The 20,327-nt window shown below is 40.1% G+C and overlaps 1 protein-coding gene across 2 annotated transcripts in view; it reads right to left on the bottom strand.

Moving 5' to 3' along the window:
- The window catches only part of RADX (RPA1 related single stranded DNA binding protein, X-linked), a 99,885-nt gene that overhangs the window by 33,540 nt on the left and 46,018 nt on the right, over positions 1-20,327 (bottom strand). For both annotated transcript variants that reach the window (XM_002699835.7, XM_005227839.5), the window contains exon 10: positions 20,127-20,299. In XM_002699835.7, coding sequence (XP_002699881.1) covers positions 20,127-20,299 — 173 coding nt within the window. The remainder of the gene's footprint in view (positions 1-20,126; positions 20,300-20,327) is intronic.

The raw sequence follows: 20,327 nt of genomic DNA, 5'->3' as shown, positions 1-20,327 counted from the left end.
ATAACTGAGCACGCATGCACAACAAAAGTCATTCCAATAGTGCCTTCTCCTTTCTCATGGGACACTGATAATGATTTTTAAGGATTCACATAACCTTGATATGGTGTACTTTCTTGCTTTATGAAGTAAATACAACCAAGAGAACACAAATAAGTTTTAACATCCCATTTATTATGTTTTATTTCTCAGTGCTAAATTTTGAATGAGTTGATATACTTTGACTACATTTTACTATCTAGTAGAGAGCACCATGGGTCACTAGCTCCCATGTTCATTGATACAACCTCTTAAATGGTCATATTTATTACTACCATAAATTGTACCAGTGGAAACAGACCAATGGGTAATACAGACACTGGAGTCAGCAAGCCAGGAATTAAAATACAACAATGTGCCAGAAGAGTGGCATGCCCAGGTTCCACAAGTAGAGTGCACAGAAGCTCCATGTTTCTTCTCAGACCTTTCTCTATGTGTCTCTTCATTTGGCTCTTCCTGATCTGTAACCTTTACAATAAAACTGTGATTTTAAGTATAGTATTTTTCATTCTAGTGAGCTACTGACTCTGAGCGGGTCATGGGAACTCCTGAATTTGTAGCCAGTTGATTGGAAGTGAGGGGGACCTGGGGACCAGCTGAACTGTAGCCATTAGCACCTGAGGTAAGGTCAATCTTGAGCAGGATTAAGCCCTTAAGAATCTGATGTTAAGTCTGGTTATTAGTATTAAAACTGAATCACAGTATGGCTAGTTGGGTTGGAAACCCCACAAGAGCTCAATGAACCTAACTGATAGGTTTAACAGCACACAGGACATAGTTAAAGAGTAAATGGAGTGACAGGTCCAAACTGAAACACAGAATCAAAAATAGAAATGAAATATGTATATGAGTAAAAAATGCAGTGTAAGAAACTTGTTGGTCAGTCAGAAGTGCTAATATATATGAAGTATGAATCATGGAAAAAAAGGAAATAATGAGGAAGAAAACATATTTGAAGAAATATGGCAGATGGTTTTCCAAAACTGATGAAAGATATGAATAAACAGATTCAAGAAGCTTCGTAACCTCAAAGCAGTATAAAACAAAGAGAACCACTCCTTGGCACATCACATACAAACAGTTGAAAATCAAAATGAAAATCTTAAAAGCACTCACAGTAAAAAGATACAGTATCTTTGAATGAACAATCAGAAGGCATTAGTCTGATTCTTAATAGAAACAATGAAAGCAATAAAACAGTAGTTTCAGATTTCAAAAAAATAAACCTGCAACCAACTGAAAATATCCTTTTAGAAGTAAAAGTGAAATAAAGATGTTTTTAAACAAGCAAAAATAGAGACTATATCATCAGCAAGCTGTATTGAAATAAATGCTGAGAGGAATTCTTCATTCAGAAGGAAAATGATCCCAAAGAGAAGCATGGAAATATAAGTAGGAATGAAGAGAACTTAAAAAAACACTGTGGTTAAATATAAAAAAATACTAACCATATAAGAAAAACAATATTAACAATGTCTCTTAGAATTTAAAATATATGTAGAATTAAAATATAAAGCAAAAGTAATGAAAATGGAGATAAATGGAATTATCCTAAAGATCTAGCATTATCAGGAAATGGTAAAATTATTAGCATTTATTTATTTACTTATTTTATTTATCTTTGGCTGTGCTGGGTCTTCGTTGCAGTGGGGGCTTTTCTCTAGTGGCGGCAAGCGGGAACTACTCTCCAGTTGTGGAGCGTGGGCTTCTCATTGTGGTGGCTTCTCTAGTTACAAGGCACAGGGTCTAGGGCACATGGGCTTCAGTACTTGTGGCTCGCGGGCTCTAGAGCACAGGCTTAATAGTTGTGGCACAGGCTTAGTTGCTCTGTGGCATGTGGGATCTTCCCGGACCAGGGATCAAACCTGTGTCTCCTGCACTGTAAGATTTTTTTTTTTTTTTTTTTTAACCACTAAGCCACTAGGGAAGCTCTAAATAATTTGTATTTATCTACAATAAGTCAAGTGTTTAGGTTGTAATTAACAGAGTAACTACTGAAGAACATATATCAAATTAAAAGAGGGAAAATTGAATAATGAAAACTATTTGATTAAACAAATAGTATAAAAATTGATATAAGCCCAAAGTACAGGTCTCCATCAACTTATGATGGGGTTAAGTCCTGATAAACCCACTATAAGTTGAAAATATAGTAACTTGAGAATGAATTTAATACACTTAACCTACCCAATATCATAGCTTAGCCTAACCCACCTTAAACATGCTCAGAACATTTTCAATACCCTACAGTTTGGCAAAATCACCTAACACAAAACCAAATTTATAATAAAGTATTGTATATCTCATGTGATTTATTGAATGCCATGCTAAAAGTGAAAATCAGAATGGCTGTCTGGGTACAGAATGATTATAAGTATATCAGTTCTTTACCCTTGTGACTGCATATTTGATTGGGAGGTGTGGCTCACTGCCACTGCCTTTATCATGAGAGTATAGTACTGCATACCACTAGCCCAAGAAAAGATCAAAATTCAGAATTTAAAGTATGTTTTCTACTGAATTTGTATTGCTTTCACACCATCATAAAGTTTAAAAATAGTAAATTGAAACATAAATTGGGGACTGTATCATTAGTTTCATTAAAACTGAACAGAGTGATATCAGCATCAAGGCAAAGGAAGATGCTCTCTTTGTCTCTCTCCTATCTACAACCAGTAAAACATCCACAACTCAACAAAAGTGCTTCTGCCCAACATACCAGAGCAGTGGAGATTTCAACATAGCTGTATATCTAAAGGTGGGTGGACTAGACTTATAGAGTATGTGGAATTTGGGGAACAGTGGAGTTGGTGCCTGTAATCCTGGTCCCCCAAGCCATGGCAGCTGAACTTGCAGTCCTGGAGAACTCGGTGGCAACAAGGTAAGCAGTGGATACAACTCCGGCCTCCTGGCTACAGCGGTGCCCAACAGCCACAGATTAACTGGATGGCAGTGGTAGTAGGGTCTGGGACCTTGCCTCTCTAGCCATTGAGGTACCCATGATTCTGACCTCTCCCCTCGCTTACAGCCGCAGAGTCCTCATCCGACAACGCTGAACATGGCCAGGGTTCCTGTGCCACCTGTGCCACCCCAACCTGCAGTGGGAAAGTCTGCACCTCAGGAAATCCTAGACATGGTAGAACTGTCCACCATCCTGGTGCCCCAGGTAGTGACACCAGCCACACCACCAGCAGCATAGCACCAATGACCCTGGAAGCATAAGCAGTAACAACAAAGGCACTGGGAGATACCTCTGATGGAGGTGGTTAAGACTGGCAAGTGCTGACTGTTAAATATAACCAGAGGCAGTGCAGGTAAGAGAAGCCAAAAACTTGTGCTATAGCACCACCTACTGGAAGATAAAAGAAAGGCCTAATCTGTTGAATCGGAGAAGGCAATGGCACCCCACTCCAGTACTCTTGCCTGGAAAATCCCATAGACGGAGGAGCCTGGTGGGCCGCAGTCCATGGGGTTGCTAAGAGTCGGGCAGTCCATGGGGTCACTAAGAGTTGGGCACGACTGAGCGACTTCACTTTCACTTTTCACTTTCATGCATTGGAGAAGGAAATGGCAACCCACTCCAGTGTTCTTGCCTGGAGAATCCCAGGGACAGGGGAGCCTGGTGGGCTGCTGTCTCTGGGGTCGCACAGAGTCGGACACGACTGAAGTGACTTAGCAGCAGCAATCTGTTGAATTATCAGAAACAAAAAGTTTTACCTAGAAATGAAAGGGGCTTCCCTGGTCACTCAATGGTAAAGAATCTGCCTGCAATGCAGGGGATACAGGTTTGATCCCTGGGTTAGGAAGATTCCCTGGAGAAGGAAATGGCAACCTATTCCAGTATTCTTGCCTGGGAAATCCCATGGACAGAGGAACCTGGAGGGCTACAGTCCACAGGGTCTCAAAAGAGCCGGACACGACTTAGCAACTAAAACAACAACAAAAAAAAGAAGAAAGGTTTCTGCCACTTGAAATGGGCCAGCAGAGTAACACCTCATTAAGCACCATGAAAAACCACAGTAACACTGCACCACAAAAAGAAAATGACAATTCTCCAGAAACCAAAATTAAAAATCACAGAATATTGTGATCTAACTGATAAGAGAATTCAAAATAGCTATCATAAAATTCAATGAGCTACAAGATAAATCAGGATACCAATTAGTTCAGGTATAAAATTAATAAACACAAGGAATACTTTACCAAAGACACCGAAAGTAAAATGAAACAATCAGAAATTCTGGAGCTAAAGAACTTAATAAATGAGTTGAAGAATGCATTACAAAACACTGGAAATAGAGCAGACCATACGGAAGAGAGAATTAGTGAGCGTGAAGACAGAAATAGATGATACAAGGAGAAAAGAGAATTGAAATATTTTTTAAAGTGAGTAAGTGCAAAGAAAGTTAGCTGACTCTTTTAAGAAGGGCAGTATTAGGGTAATGGATATCCCAAAAGGAAAAGAGAGGGAGAAAGGAGCAAGGAGAAGAAAGAAATAATAGCTGAGAATTTCCCAAGTCTGCAGAAGGAACTATATATACAAGTCCATGAAGCTAGGAGAACTGTTGCCTCAATGCAAAAAGATCTTCTGCAAAATGCATTGTACCAAAGTTGTCTTCATAAGTCAGTGACACAGAAAGAATTTCAAAGGCAGGGTAAAAAGGATGGTAACCTACAAAGGAACCTACATTAGGCTATCAACAGATTTCTTAGCAGAAACTCTACAGGTCAGGAGGGAGTGGAATTGACATTCTCAAAATACTGAAAGATAAAAACTGTCACCCAAGAATACTCTATCCAGCAAAGTAATCATTCAGATATGAATGGGAAATAAAGAGTTTCTCAGACAAACAAAAGCTATGCCTTACAAAAAATGCTGAGAAGACTTCTTCTACCAGAAACAAAAAGGCAAAAAAGTTCATGAAAGTTTGAGTAAGGTAATAGACAGAATCATAAAACTGTAACTACATCAAAATAGGCTTTTTAACATTTTATTATAGCATAAATGTTAAAGCAGAAAAGAGGGAAACATAACTATAGCTACTTCAATTTGGTAACAAATTCACAACATAAAGAAAGATAATTTGAGAAACAAAAACATGAACAAGAATGGGGAAAAGGACATAACCTATATAGGCAAATGAAGATAAGATGCTATCAACAGAAAAAGGACTAGTTTATCTGTGAGATGTTGTATACAAACCTTATGGTAACCATAAAACATAAATCTAAAGCAGAAAATTTTCCGGTGGCTCAGTGGTAAAGAATTTGTCTGCCAAGAAGGAGATGAGGGTTTGATCCCTGGGTTGAGAAGAAATCCCTGGAGAAGTAAATGGCAACCCACTCCAGTATTCTTGCCTGGGAAGTCCCATGGACAGAAGAGCTTGGTGGGCTACAGTTGGTGGGGATGCCAAGAGTCAGACATGACTTAGCAACTTAACAACAAGCAGAGACACCAAACAAAAGAAAAAAAAAGGCAGGAGGGCTTCCCTGGTGGTCTGGTGGTTAAGAATCTGTCCTGCAATGCAGGGGATACTGATTCAATCCCTGGGGCAAGAGGATCCCACATGCGATGAAGCAATTGAGCTTGTGCCCAACAACTACTGAGGCTGTGCTCAAGAGCCTGTGAGCCAAAGTTACTGAGTCCATACACTGCAACTACTGAAGCCAGCACACCTATAGTCTGTGCCCTGCAACATGAGAGACCACCAAAATGAGAGTCCATACCACAACAAAGAGTGGCCCCCACTAGCCAAACTAGCGAAAGCCCAAGTTCAGCAATGAAGACCCACCAAAGCCAAAAACAAGAGGAAGAAACTGAGAAAAATATCAGAGAAAACCATGAAACCAAATGGTAGATCAAAAAAGAATGAAAAAGAAATAATAGAGATACAGAGCAACCAATTAGAACTGGACATGGAACAATGGACTGGTTCAAAATTGGGAAAGGAGTATGTCAAGGCTGTATATTGTCACCTTGCTTATTTAACTTATATGCAGAGTTGCTGCTGCTGCTGCTAAGTCGCTTCAGTCGTGTCCAACTCTGTGCGACGCCATAGACGGCAGCCCACCAGGCTCTCCTGTCCCTGGGATTCTCCAGGCAAGAGCACTGGAGTGGGTTGCCATTTCCTCCTCTAGTGCATGAAAGTGAAAAGTGAAAGTGAAGTCGCCCAGTCGTGTCCGACTCTTAGCGACCCCATGGACTGTAGCCTACCAGGATCCTCCATCCATGGGATTTTCCAGGCAAGAGTACTGGAGTGGGTTGCCTTTGCCTTCTCCAATATGCAGAGTACATCATGTACAAAGAGGAGCTGGGTGAAGCTCAAGCTGGAATCAAGATAGCTGGAAGAAATATCAATAAACTCAGATATTGCAGATGACACCCCCCCCTTATGGCAGAAATCGAAGAAGAACTAAAGAGACTCTTGATGAAAGTGAAAGAGGAGAGTGAAAAAGCTGGCTTAAAACTCAACATGCAAAAAAACTAAGATCATGGCATCTGGTTCCATCACTTCATGGCAAATAGATGGGGAAAAATGGAAACAGTGACACTTTATTTTCTTGGGCTCCAAAATCATTGTGGATGGCTACTGTAGCCCTGAAATTAAAAGATGCTTGCTCCTTGGAAGAAAAGCTATGACAAACCTAGACAGCATATTAAAAAGTAGAGGCATCACTTTGCCAACAAAGGTCCATCTAGTCAAAGCTATGTACGGTTTTCTAGTAGTCATGTATGGATGTGAGAGTTGGACTATAAAGAAGGCTGGGTGCCAAAGAATTGATGCTTTCGAGCTGTGGCGCTGGAGAAGAGTCTTGAGAGTCCCTTAGAGATCAAATCAGTCACTCCTAAAGGAAATCAACCCTGAATATTCATTGGAAGGACTGACGCTGAAGCTGAACCTCCAACACTTTGGTCACCTGATGCAAAGAGCCAACTCATTCGAAAAGCCCCTGATGCTGGGAAAGATTGAGGGCAGGAGAAGGGGGTGACAGAGGATGAAATGGTTGGATGACACTAAATGGACATGGGGAGAAGGAACTGGCAACCCACTCCAGTATTCTTGCCTGGAGAACCCTGTGGACAGAAGAGCCTGGTGGGCTGCTGTCCATAGAGTTGCATAGAGTTGGACATGACTGAAGCAACTTAGCATGCATGCATGCATTGGAGAAGGAAATGGCAACCCACTCCAGTATTCTTGCCTGGAGAATCCCAGGGAAGGGAGAGCTGGTGGGCTGCTGTCTGAGAGGTTGCACAGACTTGGACACGACTGAAGCAACTTAGCAGCAGCAGCAGCAATGGACATGAGTTTGAGCAAACTCCAGGAGGTAGTGAAGGACACAGAAGCTTAGCGTGCTGCAGTCCATTGGGCCACAAAGAGACAGGACTGAGCGACTGAACAACAACAGAGCAACCAGAAAACAGAAGATAAGATGGCAGTAACTAAATCCTCATCTATCGATAATCACTCTAAATGTAAATGGATTGAATTCACCAATCAAAAGATACAGTGGCTGGATGGATTAAAAAGCATGGCTGGATGGATTAAAAAGCAAGACACAGGAGGCGGTCCTAAGATGGTGGAGGAATAGGATGGGGAGACCACTTTCTCCCCCACAAATTCATCAAAAGAACATTTAAACGCTGAGTAAATTCCACAAAACAACTTCTGAATGCTGGCAGAGGACATCAGGCACTCAGAAAAGCAGCCCATTATCTTCAAAAGGAGGTAGGAAAAAATATAAAAGACAAAAAGAGAGACAAAAGAGGTAGGGACGGAGCTCCGTCCCAGGAAGGGAGTCTTAAAAAAGAGAGAAGTTTCCAAACACCAGGAAACACTCTCACTGCCGAGTCTGTGGCGAGCCTTGGAACCACAGAGGGCAACATGACCAGGAGGAAAAATAAATTAATAATTAAAACCCACAGATTACATGCCCAATGGTAACTCCCCCAGCAGTGAAGCAGCACAGACACCTGCATCCGCCACTAGCAAGTTGGGGCTAGGCAGGGAGGCGTGGGCTGCAATGCTTAGAGTAAGGACCGGGCCTGAATGCCCTGAGGGCAATCTGAGGGAACTAACTTGGGATAGCAAACCAGACCGGGGGATAGCTACCACGCGAAAAGCCCTAACCTAAGACACAGCCAGGCCTGCTCACAGAACAAAGGACTGACGAGAGCTACATGAAAAGCCCTAACTTAAGACACCATCAGGCCCGCACACAGAGCAAAGGACTGAGCAGAGCTAGCCGGCTGCAGACCATCCCCCTCTGCTGACAGGCAGCCAGAGCCAGAAGGGGGCAATAGCGGCCCCAGAGAGGCATTATCTACCAAACTGCAAGCAGGCTTTGTTGCTGACTAAGATTTCTTGGGATTCTGGACGGTCAACATCTGCCTGAGAAGGTGTGCCGGTAGTACACCCAGAAAACTGAGCAGCAGGGATGGGGGAGGTGATAAGTTGCAGCGACCGTGCTTACCAAACACCCGATCACCTGAGCTGCTCAGACCTGGGAAGGGCACAAAACGCAGGCCCAACTGAGTCTGCACTCTGAGGACTACCCAAGTGCCTGAACCTGAGCGGCTTAGACCTGGGAGGTACTTGCAGCCCAGGGCCGGCCTCAGACGGTTCCCAGCAGAGCAACCTAGAGCTTGAGCAGTGTGAGCAGGGAGGGCACATGCACTGTGAGCAGGGGGCAGGCTCAGTGTGGCTGAGGCACTGCGAGCACACGCCAGTGTTATTTGTTTGCAGCGTCTCTCCCTCCCCACAGCACGACTGAAAAAGTGAGCCTAAAATAGTGTCCACCATGGCTCCCTTGTGTCATAGAGGAAATCAGACACTGAAGAGACCACCAAACAGAAGGAGCTAAAACATAGGGAACCACAGTGGAAGTGACAGGTGCAACAGATTAAAACCCTGTCGTTAGTACTGACTACATAGGAAGAGGCCTATAGACCTTGAGAAGTACAAGCTGGACCAAGGAACTATCCGAAAATGAATTGACCCCACACTGCCCACAACACCAGCAGAGAAAGTCCTAGATATATTTTACTATCATTCTTTTTTTTTTAAATTTTTTTAATTTTTAAGTCCTCTATTACTCCTTTAATTTTCATTTTTATAACCTACTATTACTTTGCAAAAAAAGAGACCCTATTTTTAAAAGCAAACTTCATATATATATACTTTTTATAATTTTTGTGACTTTTTCTTCTTTTCTTTAATATGATATTTTTGAAAATCCAACCTCTACTCTAGATTTTTAATCTTTGCCTTTTGGTATTGGTAATCAATTTTGTACCTTTAAGAACCCAATCTTCAGTACCCATTTTTACTTGGGAGCGAGATTATTGGCTTGACTGTTATCTCCCGCTTTGCACTCTCCTTTTTCTCCACCGGGTCACCTCTATCTCCTCCCTCTCCCTTCTCTTCTCTACTCAACTTTGTGAATCTCTTTGTGTGTTCCAGATGGTAGAGAACACTTAGGGAACTGATTACTTGCTGGATCTGTCTCTCTCCTTTTATTCCCCCCTTTATCCTCCTGGACACCTCTATCTCCTTCCTCCCTCTTCTCTTCTCTGTATAACTCCATGAACATCTTTGAGCGGTCCAGACTGTGGAGCGCACGTAAGGAAGTGATTACTGCCTAGCTTGCTCTCTCTTCTTTTGATTCCACCTCATCTCATTCGGGTCACCTCTAACTCCCTCCTCCCTATTCTTGTCTCCATATAACTCTGTGAATGTCTCTGGGTGTCCCTCACTGTGGAGAAACTTTTCATCTTTAATCTAGATATTTTATCAACGGTGCTGTATAGATGGAGAAGTCTTGAGGCTACTGTAAAAATAAGACTGAAAACCAGAAGCAGGAGGCTTAAGTCCAAACCCTGAGAACACCGGAGAACTCCTGACTCCAGGGAACATTAATCGACAGGAGCTCGTCAAACGCCTCCATACCTACACCGAAACCAAGCACCACCCAAGGGCCAACAAGTTCCAGAGCAAGACGTACCACGCAAATTCTCCAGCAACACAGGAACACAGCCCTGAGCTTCAATATATAGGTTGCCCAAAGTCACTCCAAACCCACGGACATCTCATAACTCATTACTGGACACTTTATTACACTCCAGAGAGAAGAAATGCAGCTCCACCCACCAGAACACCGACACAAGCTTCCCTAATCAGGAAACCCTGACAAGACACCTGTACACCCACAGCGAGGAAACTCCACAATAAAGAGAACTCCACAAACTGCCAGAATACAGAAAGGCCACCCCAAACACAGCAATAGAAACAAGATGAAGAGACAGAGGAATACCCAGCAGGTAAAGGAACAGGATAAATGCCCACCAAACCAAACAAAAGAGGAAGAGATAAGGAATCTACCTGATAAAGAATTCTGAATAATGATAGTGAAAATGATCCAAAATCTTGAAAATAAAATGGAATCACAGATAAATAGCCTGGAGAAAAGGATTGAGAAGATGCAAGAAAGGTTTAACAAGGACCTAGAAGAAATAAAAAAGAGTCAATATATAATGAATAATGCATAAAAGACTCTTGAGAGTCCCTTGGACTGCAGGGAGATCCAACCAGTCCAATCTGAAGGAGATCAGCCCTGGGATTTCTTTGGAGGGAATGATGCTAAAGGTGAAACTCCAGTACTTTGGCCACCTCATGCGAAGAGTTGACTCATTGGAAAAGACTCTGATGCTGGGAAGGATTGTGGGCAGGAGGAGAAGGGGATGACAGAGGATGAGATGGCTGGATGGCATCACTGACTCGATGGATGTGAGTCTGAGTGAACTCTGGGAGTTGGTGATGGACAGGGAGGCCTGGTGTGCTGCGATTCAGGGGGTCACAAAGAGTCAGACATGACTGAGCGACTAAACTGAACTGAACTGAACTAAATGCAATAAATGAGATAAAAAACACTCTGGAGGAAACAAATAGTAGAATACAGGAGGCAGAAGAGAGGATTAGTGAAGTAGAAGATAGAATAGTAGAAATAAATGGGTCAGAGAGGAAAAAAGGAATACGAATTAAAAGAAATGAGGACAACATCAGAGACCTCTGGGACAATGTTAACTGCCCCAACATTCGAATCATAGGAGTCCCAGAAGAAGAAGACAAAAAGAAAGACCATGAGAAAATACTTGAGGAGATAATAGTTGAAAACTTCCCTAAAATGGGGAAGGAAATAATCACCCAAGTCCAAGAAACCCAGAGAGTCCCAAACAGGATAAACCCAAGGTGAAACACCCCAAGACACATATTAATCACATTAACAAAGATCAAACACAATGAACAAATACTAAAAGCAGCAAGGAAAAAACAACAAATAACACACAAGGGGATTCCAATAAGGATAACAGCTGATCTTTCAATGGAAACTCTTCAGGCCAGGAGGGAATGGCAAGACATACTTAAAGTGATGAAAGAAAATAACCTACAGCCCAGATTACTGTACCCAGCAAGGATCTCATTCAAATATGAAGGAGAAATCAAAAGCTTTACAGACAAGCAAAAGCTGAGAGAATTCAGCACCACCAAACCAGCTCTCCAACAAATACTAAAGGATCTTCTCTAGACAGGAAACACAAGGGTGTATAAACTTGAAACCAAAACAATGGAGTAATGGCAACAGGATCATACTTATCAGTAATTACCTTAAATGTAAATGGGTTGAATGCCCCAACCAAAAGACAAAGACTGGCTGAATGGATACAAAAACAAGACCTCTATATATGTTGTCTACAAGAGACCCACACCTCAAAACAGGGGACACATACAGACAGAAAGTGAAGGGCTGGAGAAAGATTCCACACAAACAGAGACCAAAAGAAAGCAGGAGTAGCAATACTCATATCAGATAAAATAGACTTTAAAACAAAGGCTATGAAAAGAGACAAAGAAGGACACTACATCATGATCAAAGAATCAATCCAAGAAGAAGATAGAACAATTATAAATATATATGCACCCAACATAGGAGCACCACAATATGTAAGACAAATGCTAACAAGTATGAAAGGGGACATTAACAATAACACAATAATAGTGGGAGACTTTAATATCCCACTCGCACCTATGGCTAGACCAACTAAACAGAAAATTAACAAGGAAACACAAACTTTAAATGATACAATGGACCAGTTAGACCTAACTGATATCTATAGGACGTTTCATCCCCAAACAATGAATTTCACCTTTTTCTCAAGTGCACACGGAACCTTCTCCAAGATAGATCACATCCTGGGCCATAAATCTAGCCTTGGTAAATTAAAAAAAACTGAAATGATTCCAAGCATCTTTTCTGACCACAATGCAGTAAGATTAGATCTCAATTACAGGAGAAAAACTATTAAAAATGCCAACATATGGAAGCTGAACAACACGCTGCTGAATAATCAACAAATCACAGAAGAAATCAAAAAAGAAATCAAAATATGCATAGAAACGAATGAAAATGAAAACACAACAATCCAAAACCTGTGGAACACTGTAAAAGCAGTTCTATGGGGAAGGTTCATAGCAATACAGGCATACCTCAAGAAACAAGAAAAAAGTCAAATAAATAATCTAACTCTACACCTAAAGCAACTAGAAAAGGAAAAAATGGGTTAGTAGAAGGAAGAAATCTTAAAAATTAGGGCATAAATAAATGCAAAAGAAACAAAAGAGACCATAGCAAAAATCAACAAAGCCAAAAGCTGGTTCTTGGAAAGGATAAATAAAATTGACAAACCATTAGCCAGACTCATCAAGAGACAAAGGGAGAAAAATCAAATCAATAAAATTAGAAATGAAAATGAAGAGATCACAACAGACTACACAGAAATACAAAGGATCATAAGAGACTACTATCAGCAATTATATGCCAATAAAATGGACGACGTGGAAGAAATGGACAAATTCTTAGAAAAGTACAACTTTCCAAAACTGGAGCAGGAAGAAATAGAAAATCTTAACAGACCCATCACAAGCACGGAAATTGAAACAGTAATCGGAAATCTTCCAGCAAACAAAAGCCCAGGTCCAGACGGCTTCACAGCTGAATTCTACTAAAAATTTAGAGACGAGCTAACACCTATCCTACTCACTCTTCCAGAAAATTGCAGAGGAAGGTAAACTTCCAAACTCATTCTATGAGGCCACCATCACCCTAATACCAAAACCTGACAAAGATGCCACAAAAAAAGAAAACTACAGGCCAGTATCACTGATGAACATAGATGCAAAAATCCTTAACAAAACTCTAGTAATCAGAATCCAACAGCATATTAAAAAGATCATACACCATGACCAAATGGGCTTTATCCCAGGGATGCAAGAATTCTTCAATATCTGCACATCAGTCAATGTAATACACCATATTAACAAATTGAAAAATAAAAGCCATATGATCATCTCAATAGATGCAGAGAAAGCCTTTGACAAAATTCAATATCCATTTATGATAAAATCTCCCCAGAAAGCAGGAATAGAAGGAACATACCTTAACTTAATAAAAGCTATATATGACAAACCCACAGCAAACATTATCCTCAATGGTGAAAAACTGAAAGCATTTCTGCTAAAGTCAGGAACAAGACAAGGGTGCCCACTCTCACCACTACTATTCAACATAGTTTTGGAAGTTTTGGCCACAGCAATCAGAGCAGAGAAAGAAATAAAAGGAATCCAGATTGGAAAAGAAGTAAATCTCTCACTGTTTGCAGATGACATGATCCTCTACATAGGAAACCCTAAAGACTCCACCAGAAAATTACTAGAGCTAATCAATGAATATACTAAAGTTGCAGGATATAAAATCAACACACAGAAATCCCTTGCATGCCTATACACTAATAATGAGAAAATAGAAAGAGAAATTAAGGAAACAATTCCATTCACCATTGCAACTAAAGGAATAAAATACTTAGGAATATATCAACCTAAAGAAATTAAAGACCTATATATAGAAAACTATAAAACACTGGTGAAAGAAATCAAAGAGGACACTAATAGATGGAGAAATATACCATGTTCATGGATCAGGAAAATGAGTATACTACCCAAAACAATCTATAGATTCAATGCAATCCCTATCAAGCTACCAACAGTATTTTTCACAGAGCTAGAACAAATAATTTCACAATTTGTATGGAAATAAAAAAAAAAAAACTCAAATAGCCAAAGCAATCTTGAGAAGTAAGAATGGAACTGGAGGAGTCAACCTGCCTGACTTCAGGCTCTACTACAAAGCCACAGTCATCAAGACAGTATGGTACTGGCACAAAGACAGAAATATAGATCAATGGAACAAAATACAAAGCCCAGAGATAAATCCACGCACCTATGGCCACCTTATCTTTGACAAAGGAGGCAAAAATATACAATGGAGAAAAGAATCTCTTTAACAAGTGGTGCTGGGAAAACTGGTCGACCACTTGTAAAAGAATGAAAGTAGAACACTTTCTAACACCATGCACAAAAATAAACTCAAAATGGATTAAAGATCTAAATGTAAGACCAGAAACTATAAAACTCCTAAAGGAGAACATAGGCAAAACACTATCCGACATAAATCACAGCAGGATCCTCTATGACCCACCTCCCAGGATAGTGGAAATAAAAGCAAAAATAAACAAATGGGACCTAATTAAAATTGAAAGCTTCTGCACAAAAAAGGAAACTCTAAGCAAGCTGAAAAGAGAGCCTTCAGAATGGGAGAAAATGATAGCAAATGAAGCAACTGACAAAGAACTAATCTCAAAAATATACAAGCAACTCCTGCAGCTCAATTCCAGAAAAATAAACGACCCAATCAAAAAGTGGGCCAAAGAACTAAACAGACATTTCTCCAAAGAAGACATACAGATGGCTAACAAACACATGAAAAGATGCTCAACATCACTCATTATCAGAGAAATGCAACTCAAAACCACAATGAGGTACCATTTCATGCCAGTCATAATGGCTGCTATCCAAAAGTCTACAAGCAATAAATGCTGGAGAGGGTGTGGAGAAAAGGGAACCCTCTTACACTGTTGGTGGGAATGCAAACTAGTACAGCCACCACGGAGAACCATGTGGAGGTTCCTTAAAAAACTGGAAACAGAACTGCCTTATGACCCAGCAGTCCCACTACTGGGCATACACACTGAGGAAACCAGAATTGAAAGAGACATGTGTACCCAAATGTTCATCGCAGCACTGTTTATAATAGCCAGGACATGGAAGCCACCTAGATGTCTATCAGGAGATGAATGGATAAGAAAGCTGTGGTACATATACACAATGGAGTATTACTCAGCCATTAAAAAGAATACATTTGAATCAGTTCTAATGATGTGGATGAAACTGGAGCCTATTATACAGAGTGAAGTAAGCCAGAAAGAAAACACCAATACAGTATACTAACACATATATATGGAATTTAGAAAGATGGTAACGATAGCCCTGTATGTGAGACAGCAAAAGAGACAGAGATGTATGAACAGTCTTTTGGACTCTTTGGGAGAGGGAGAGGGTGGGATGATTTGGGAGAACGGTATTGAAACATGTATAATATCATACATGAAACAAATCACCAGTCCAGGTTCGATGCATGATACAGGATGCTTGGGGCTGGTGCACTCGGATGACCCAGAGGGATGGTACAGGCAGGAAGGTGGGAGTGGGGTTCAGGATGGGGAACATGTGTATACCCGTGGCGGATTCATGTTGATGTATGGCAAAACCAATACAATATTGTAAAGTAATTAGCCTCCAATTAAAATAAATAAGTTTATATTAAAAAAAGCAAGACACAATTATTTGTTGTATCCAGGAGACTCATCTCAACTCTAAAAAGAGAAATATAAGGTGAAAATGAAGGCATGCAAGATGATGCTTCAAGCAAAACGCAGACAAAAGAAAGCAGGTGTAGCCATACTTATATCAGACAAAATAGACTTCATTCCCAAAATTGGACAAGTTAGAAGAAATGGACAGATTTTAGAATCATACAAGCTTCAATGACTAAAAATCTGAGTAGACTGAACACTAGTATAGCGATCAGTTAAATGATCAAACAGTAATAAAAAACCACCCCCAAACCAAAACTCCAGGACCAGACAGCTTCATAGGTGAATTCTACCAGACATCCATAGATGATTTAATACCTTTTAAAATTCTTCCAAAAAATTGAAGGGAATGCTTCCTAATTTAAAATGTCCATATCACCTAAAGCAATCTACAGATTCACTACAATTCCTATAAAAATCCCAAAGACATTTTTCCCAGAAATAGAACAAAAAATTCAAAAATTTATTTGGAACCACAGTAGACCCCAAATAACCAAAGCAATCATGAGAACAAAACTGGAGGTATCATACTTCCTGATTTCACACTATATACACAGCTATAATAATCAAAACAGTATGGTATTGGCAGAAAAACTGACACATAAATCAATGAAACAGAACTGAGATCTCAGAAATAAACTCATACATATATGAACAACTTATTTATAACAAGGGAACAAAGAACATAGAGTGGTGGGAGAAATCTCTTCAATAAATGGTATTGGGAAAACTGGACAGTCACATGCAAAAAAATGAAACTGGACCACTATCCCCAACCACACACAAAATTAACTCAAAATAGAGTAAAGACTTGAGTGTAGGTCCTGAGACTATAAAACTCATAGAAGAAAACATAGGCAGTATGATCTTTGACCTTGGTTTTAGAATTATCTTTATAGATAGGTCTCCTCAGGCAAGGGAAACAAAACCAAAAATAAACACAAATGTGACTACATTAAACTAAAAAGCTTCTGCACAGGAAAGAAAACCAGCAACAAAATGAAAAGACAACTTACCAAATAAGAGAAGGTATTTGCGAATCATATATCCCATCAGGGGTTAAGATACATAATATATAAAACACTCATACAACTCAGCTTCAAAAAAATAAACAATCTGAATAAAAAATGAGCAGAGGACCTGAACAGACTTTTTCCCAAAGAAGTCATACAGATAGCAAACAAGGACAGGAAAAGATGTTCAACATCACTAATTATCAGGGAAATGCAAATGAACACCACAATGAGATTATCATCTCAAACCTTCACACCTGTCAGAACATCTATTATCAAAAAGATAGCAGGGACTTCTTTGGTGGTCCAGTGGTTAAGACTCTGTGATTTCACTGCAGGGGGCATGGGTTTGATACCTGTTTGCAGAACTAAAACCCTGCAAGATGCATGGCATGGTCAAAAAATTTAAAAAATAGAAAAGATATATGCACCCCTATGATCACAACAGCAATATTGGTAACAGCCAAGATAATGGAAATAATCTAAGTGCTCATCAACAGATGGATAAAGATGTAATATATACAGTGGAATACTACTCAGCCATAAAAAGATGAAATCTTATCATTTGTAACAACATGGATGGACCCTGAGATTACCATACTAAGTGAAATAAGTCAGACTAGGAAAGACAAATACTATATGATCTCCCTTATATGTAGAATTAAAAAAAGACAAAAATGGTTATTTCCTTTTTGTAATTCCCTACTTTAAACTTACATTCAATTACTCCATGCTGAATATGGCAGATAAGAGCTTATGTTATGGGTTGAAGTATGCATCCTCAATATTCACATTGAAGTCCTAATCCCCATTACCTTGGAATTTGACCTTACTTAGATATAGGGTCATTGAAGGTGTAATTTAGTTAAGATGTGGTCATATTAGAGTAGAGTGGGCCCTTAATCCAATGACTGATGCCCTTACCACATGGGGAAATTTGGACACAGATTGGAGTGATGTTTATACAAGCCAAGGAAAGCCAGAGATGGCTAGCAAATCACCAGATGCTAGGGGTAAGGCATGGTGCAGACTTTCTCACAGCCCTCAAAAGGAATCCATTCTACTGACACTTTGATTTTGGACTTACAAAGCTGTGAAACAATAAATTTCTGTTGTATAAGTCAAACAGTTTGTGGTACTTTGTTATAGCAGCCCTAGAAAATTAATACAGATTTTGGTATCAGTAAGTGGTGTGCTGCTATAAAAAATACATAAAAAACATAGAAGTTGCTTTGGAATTGGGTATTAAGTGAAGGGGGCTTTCCCTGTGGCTAAGTAGTAAAGAATCCATGTACAATGCAGGAGATGCCAAGAGATGTGAGTTCATTCCCTAGGTTGGGAAGATTTTTGAGGTGCATAACATAAAAAGCCTAGAAAGCCCTGAAGAGAATGTTGGTAAAAATATGGATTTTGAAGGAGAATCTCTTGAGGGCTCTGAAAGAAAAGGAGTGGTAGAGAAAGTTTCCGCTGTCTAAGAGAATACATTCAGTGTCATGAACAGAACTAGAAATGTGAATGTAAAATGTGCTTCTGGTAAGGTTTCAGACAGAAATGTTATTGGAAACTGGGTGAAAGATAATCCTTGATACAAAGTGGCAGAGTATGTGGCCAAACTGTTCTGTTGGATGGAAAGTGAAACATCTGTAAGATGAACTTGTATATTTAGATGAAGAGATTTCTAAGCAAAGTGTTGAAGACACAGTCTGGTTTCTTCTTAATGCTTATAGTAAAACACAAGAAGGGAGAAGAGTTGAAAAGGAATTGTTAAGAAAAAAAAAGAATCAAGGAATCCCCTGGAGGTCCAGCGGTTAGGGCTCCACACTTTCACTGCCAAGGGTCTGGGTTCAATCCCTGGGTGGGGAACTAAGATCCCACAAGCTGTGCAGCATGGCCAAAAAATAAAAAAATGACATAAAAATGAAAAAAAAAGAACCATCAATACTTGAAAAATTATCAGCCTTTCATATTGGAAAACATATGAAAGCTTGCTTTGGGAAGCATACTAAGAACATTGCTAGATAACCATATGCCCAAGAGATTACGACTTGTGGATCCAGTCAACCAACTCAGTAGGCATGCTATTAGCTTCAACTGAAAGGAACATAAGTGGGAAGAAATGCAGGAATGCAATGCCATTGGACTTCTGGGATTCTACAGTCAGGAAATGAGTTGACAGAGATATCTAGCTGTGATCAAGTATTATCCTTCAAGAAAATGGGAAAATGACCCTGAGAAGTGAGGCCATTTCCTCCGTTCTAGAAGGCAGGGACACCTCCTGAATTCCAGAAGCCAGGGCCACTTTCTCAGTTCCAGAGTGCAGGGCCACCACTCAGTGCCATGGGGGTAGGGCTGCCATCTCAGTGGGCCCAAAGGACACAGTACTCTGCCAGAGAGGATAATTCTGGGGCCTTAAAGCCAAATGGTATTTGCTTCACTAGGTTTCAAATTTGCCTGTGGCCCATAACCTCCTTTTTCTTCCCAATTTCTCCCTTTTGAAATGGGGAATACTTATCCTATGTCTGTCCCACCATTGTATTTTGGAAGGTAATAGTTTCATAGTTTCATAGGCTCACAGATGGAAAAGAATTTTGTTCCAGGATGAAACACCCTGCATCTCATCCATATAAGATTTATATGATATTTAGGAATGAGAGTTAATACTGGTATAGATTAAGACTTTGGGGGATGTTCTGATGGAGTGAATGTATTTTGTATGTGAGAAGGACATGAGTTTTTAGAGGGGCAGACTGTTATGGACTGAATTATGTTCCTGCCAAACACCACCCTGACTACCAATATGTAACCAATTACATGTTCAATGACCATAAAAATATGACATTATTTGGAAGTAGGGTCATTGAAGATGTAATCAGTTAAGATGAGTTCATACTAGAGTAGACTGGTACTCCAGAGTGGTTCCCTAATCCAATATGGCTGGTGTCCTTAAAGAAAAACTTGGACACATATATAGCCACAGGGAGAATGCCATGTGAAGACGAAGGCAGAGATTCAAGTGATAACTTCCATAAGCCAAGGAATGCTAAAGATTGCCACTAAACCACTAGCAGCTAAGGGAGATGCATGGAACAGATTCTTCCTCATAGCCTTCAGAGGGAACCCACCCTGCCTATACCTTGATCTTGGACTTTGGCAGCTGTAGAAAACTATACAACTTCCAGTAGCACTGCTCATTTTATACGATAGAAAAAATGAAAAAGCATATGCTATGTATATACTTAATACAAATGACTTACTGTTTGCCACTTGGGGTTTGTGTAATTCTTTTCTTCGGGACAGGGTTTGAACTTGCACATGCAGAATGACATTGAGATCTCCCAGAACCATCATCGTGATGACGTTTACCATCTTTTTCCTGACTTTGACTTTCTTTTCTAGCTGCTTCAGATGTTGAGGGTCGCTTAGCATTCTAAAAACAAAAATTTGAAGAAAACATT

The sequence above is a fragment of the Bos taurus genome, chromosome X (assembly GCF_002263795.3).
Source record: "Bos taurus isolate L1 Dominette 01449 registration number 42190680 breed Hereford chromosome X, ARS-UCD2.0, whole genome shotgun sequence".
Taxonomy (NCBI): Eukaryota; Metazoa; Chordata; class Mammalia; order Artiodactyla; family Bovidae; genus Bos; species Bos taurus.
This window is presented reverse-complemented; position numbering and strand designations above follow the sequence as displayed.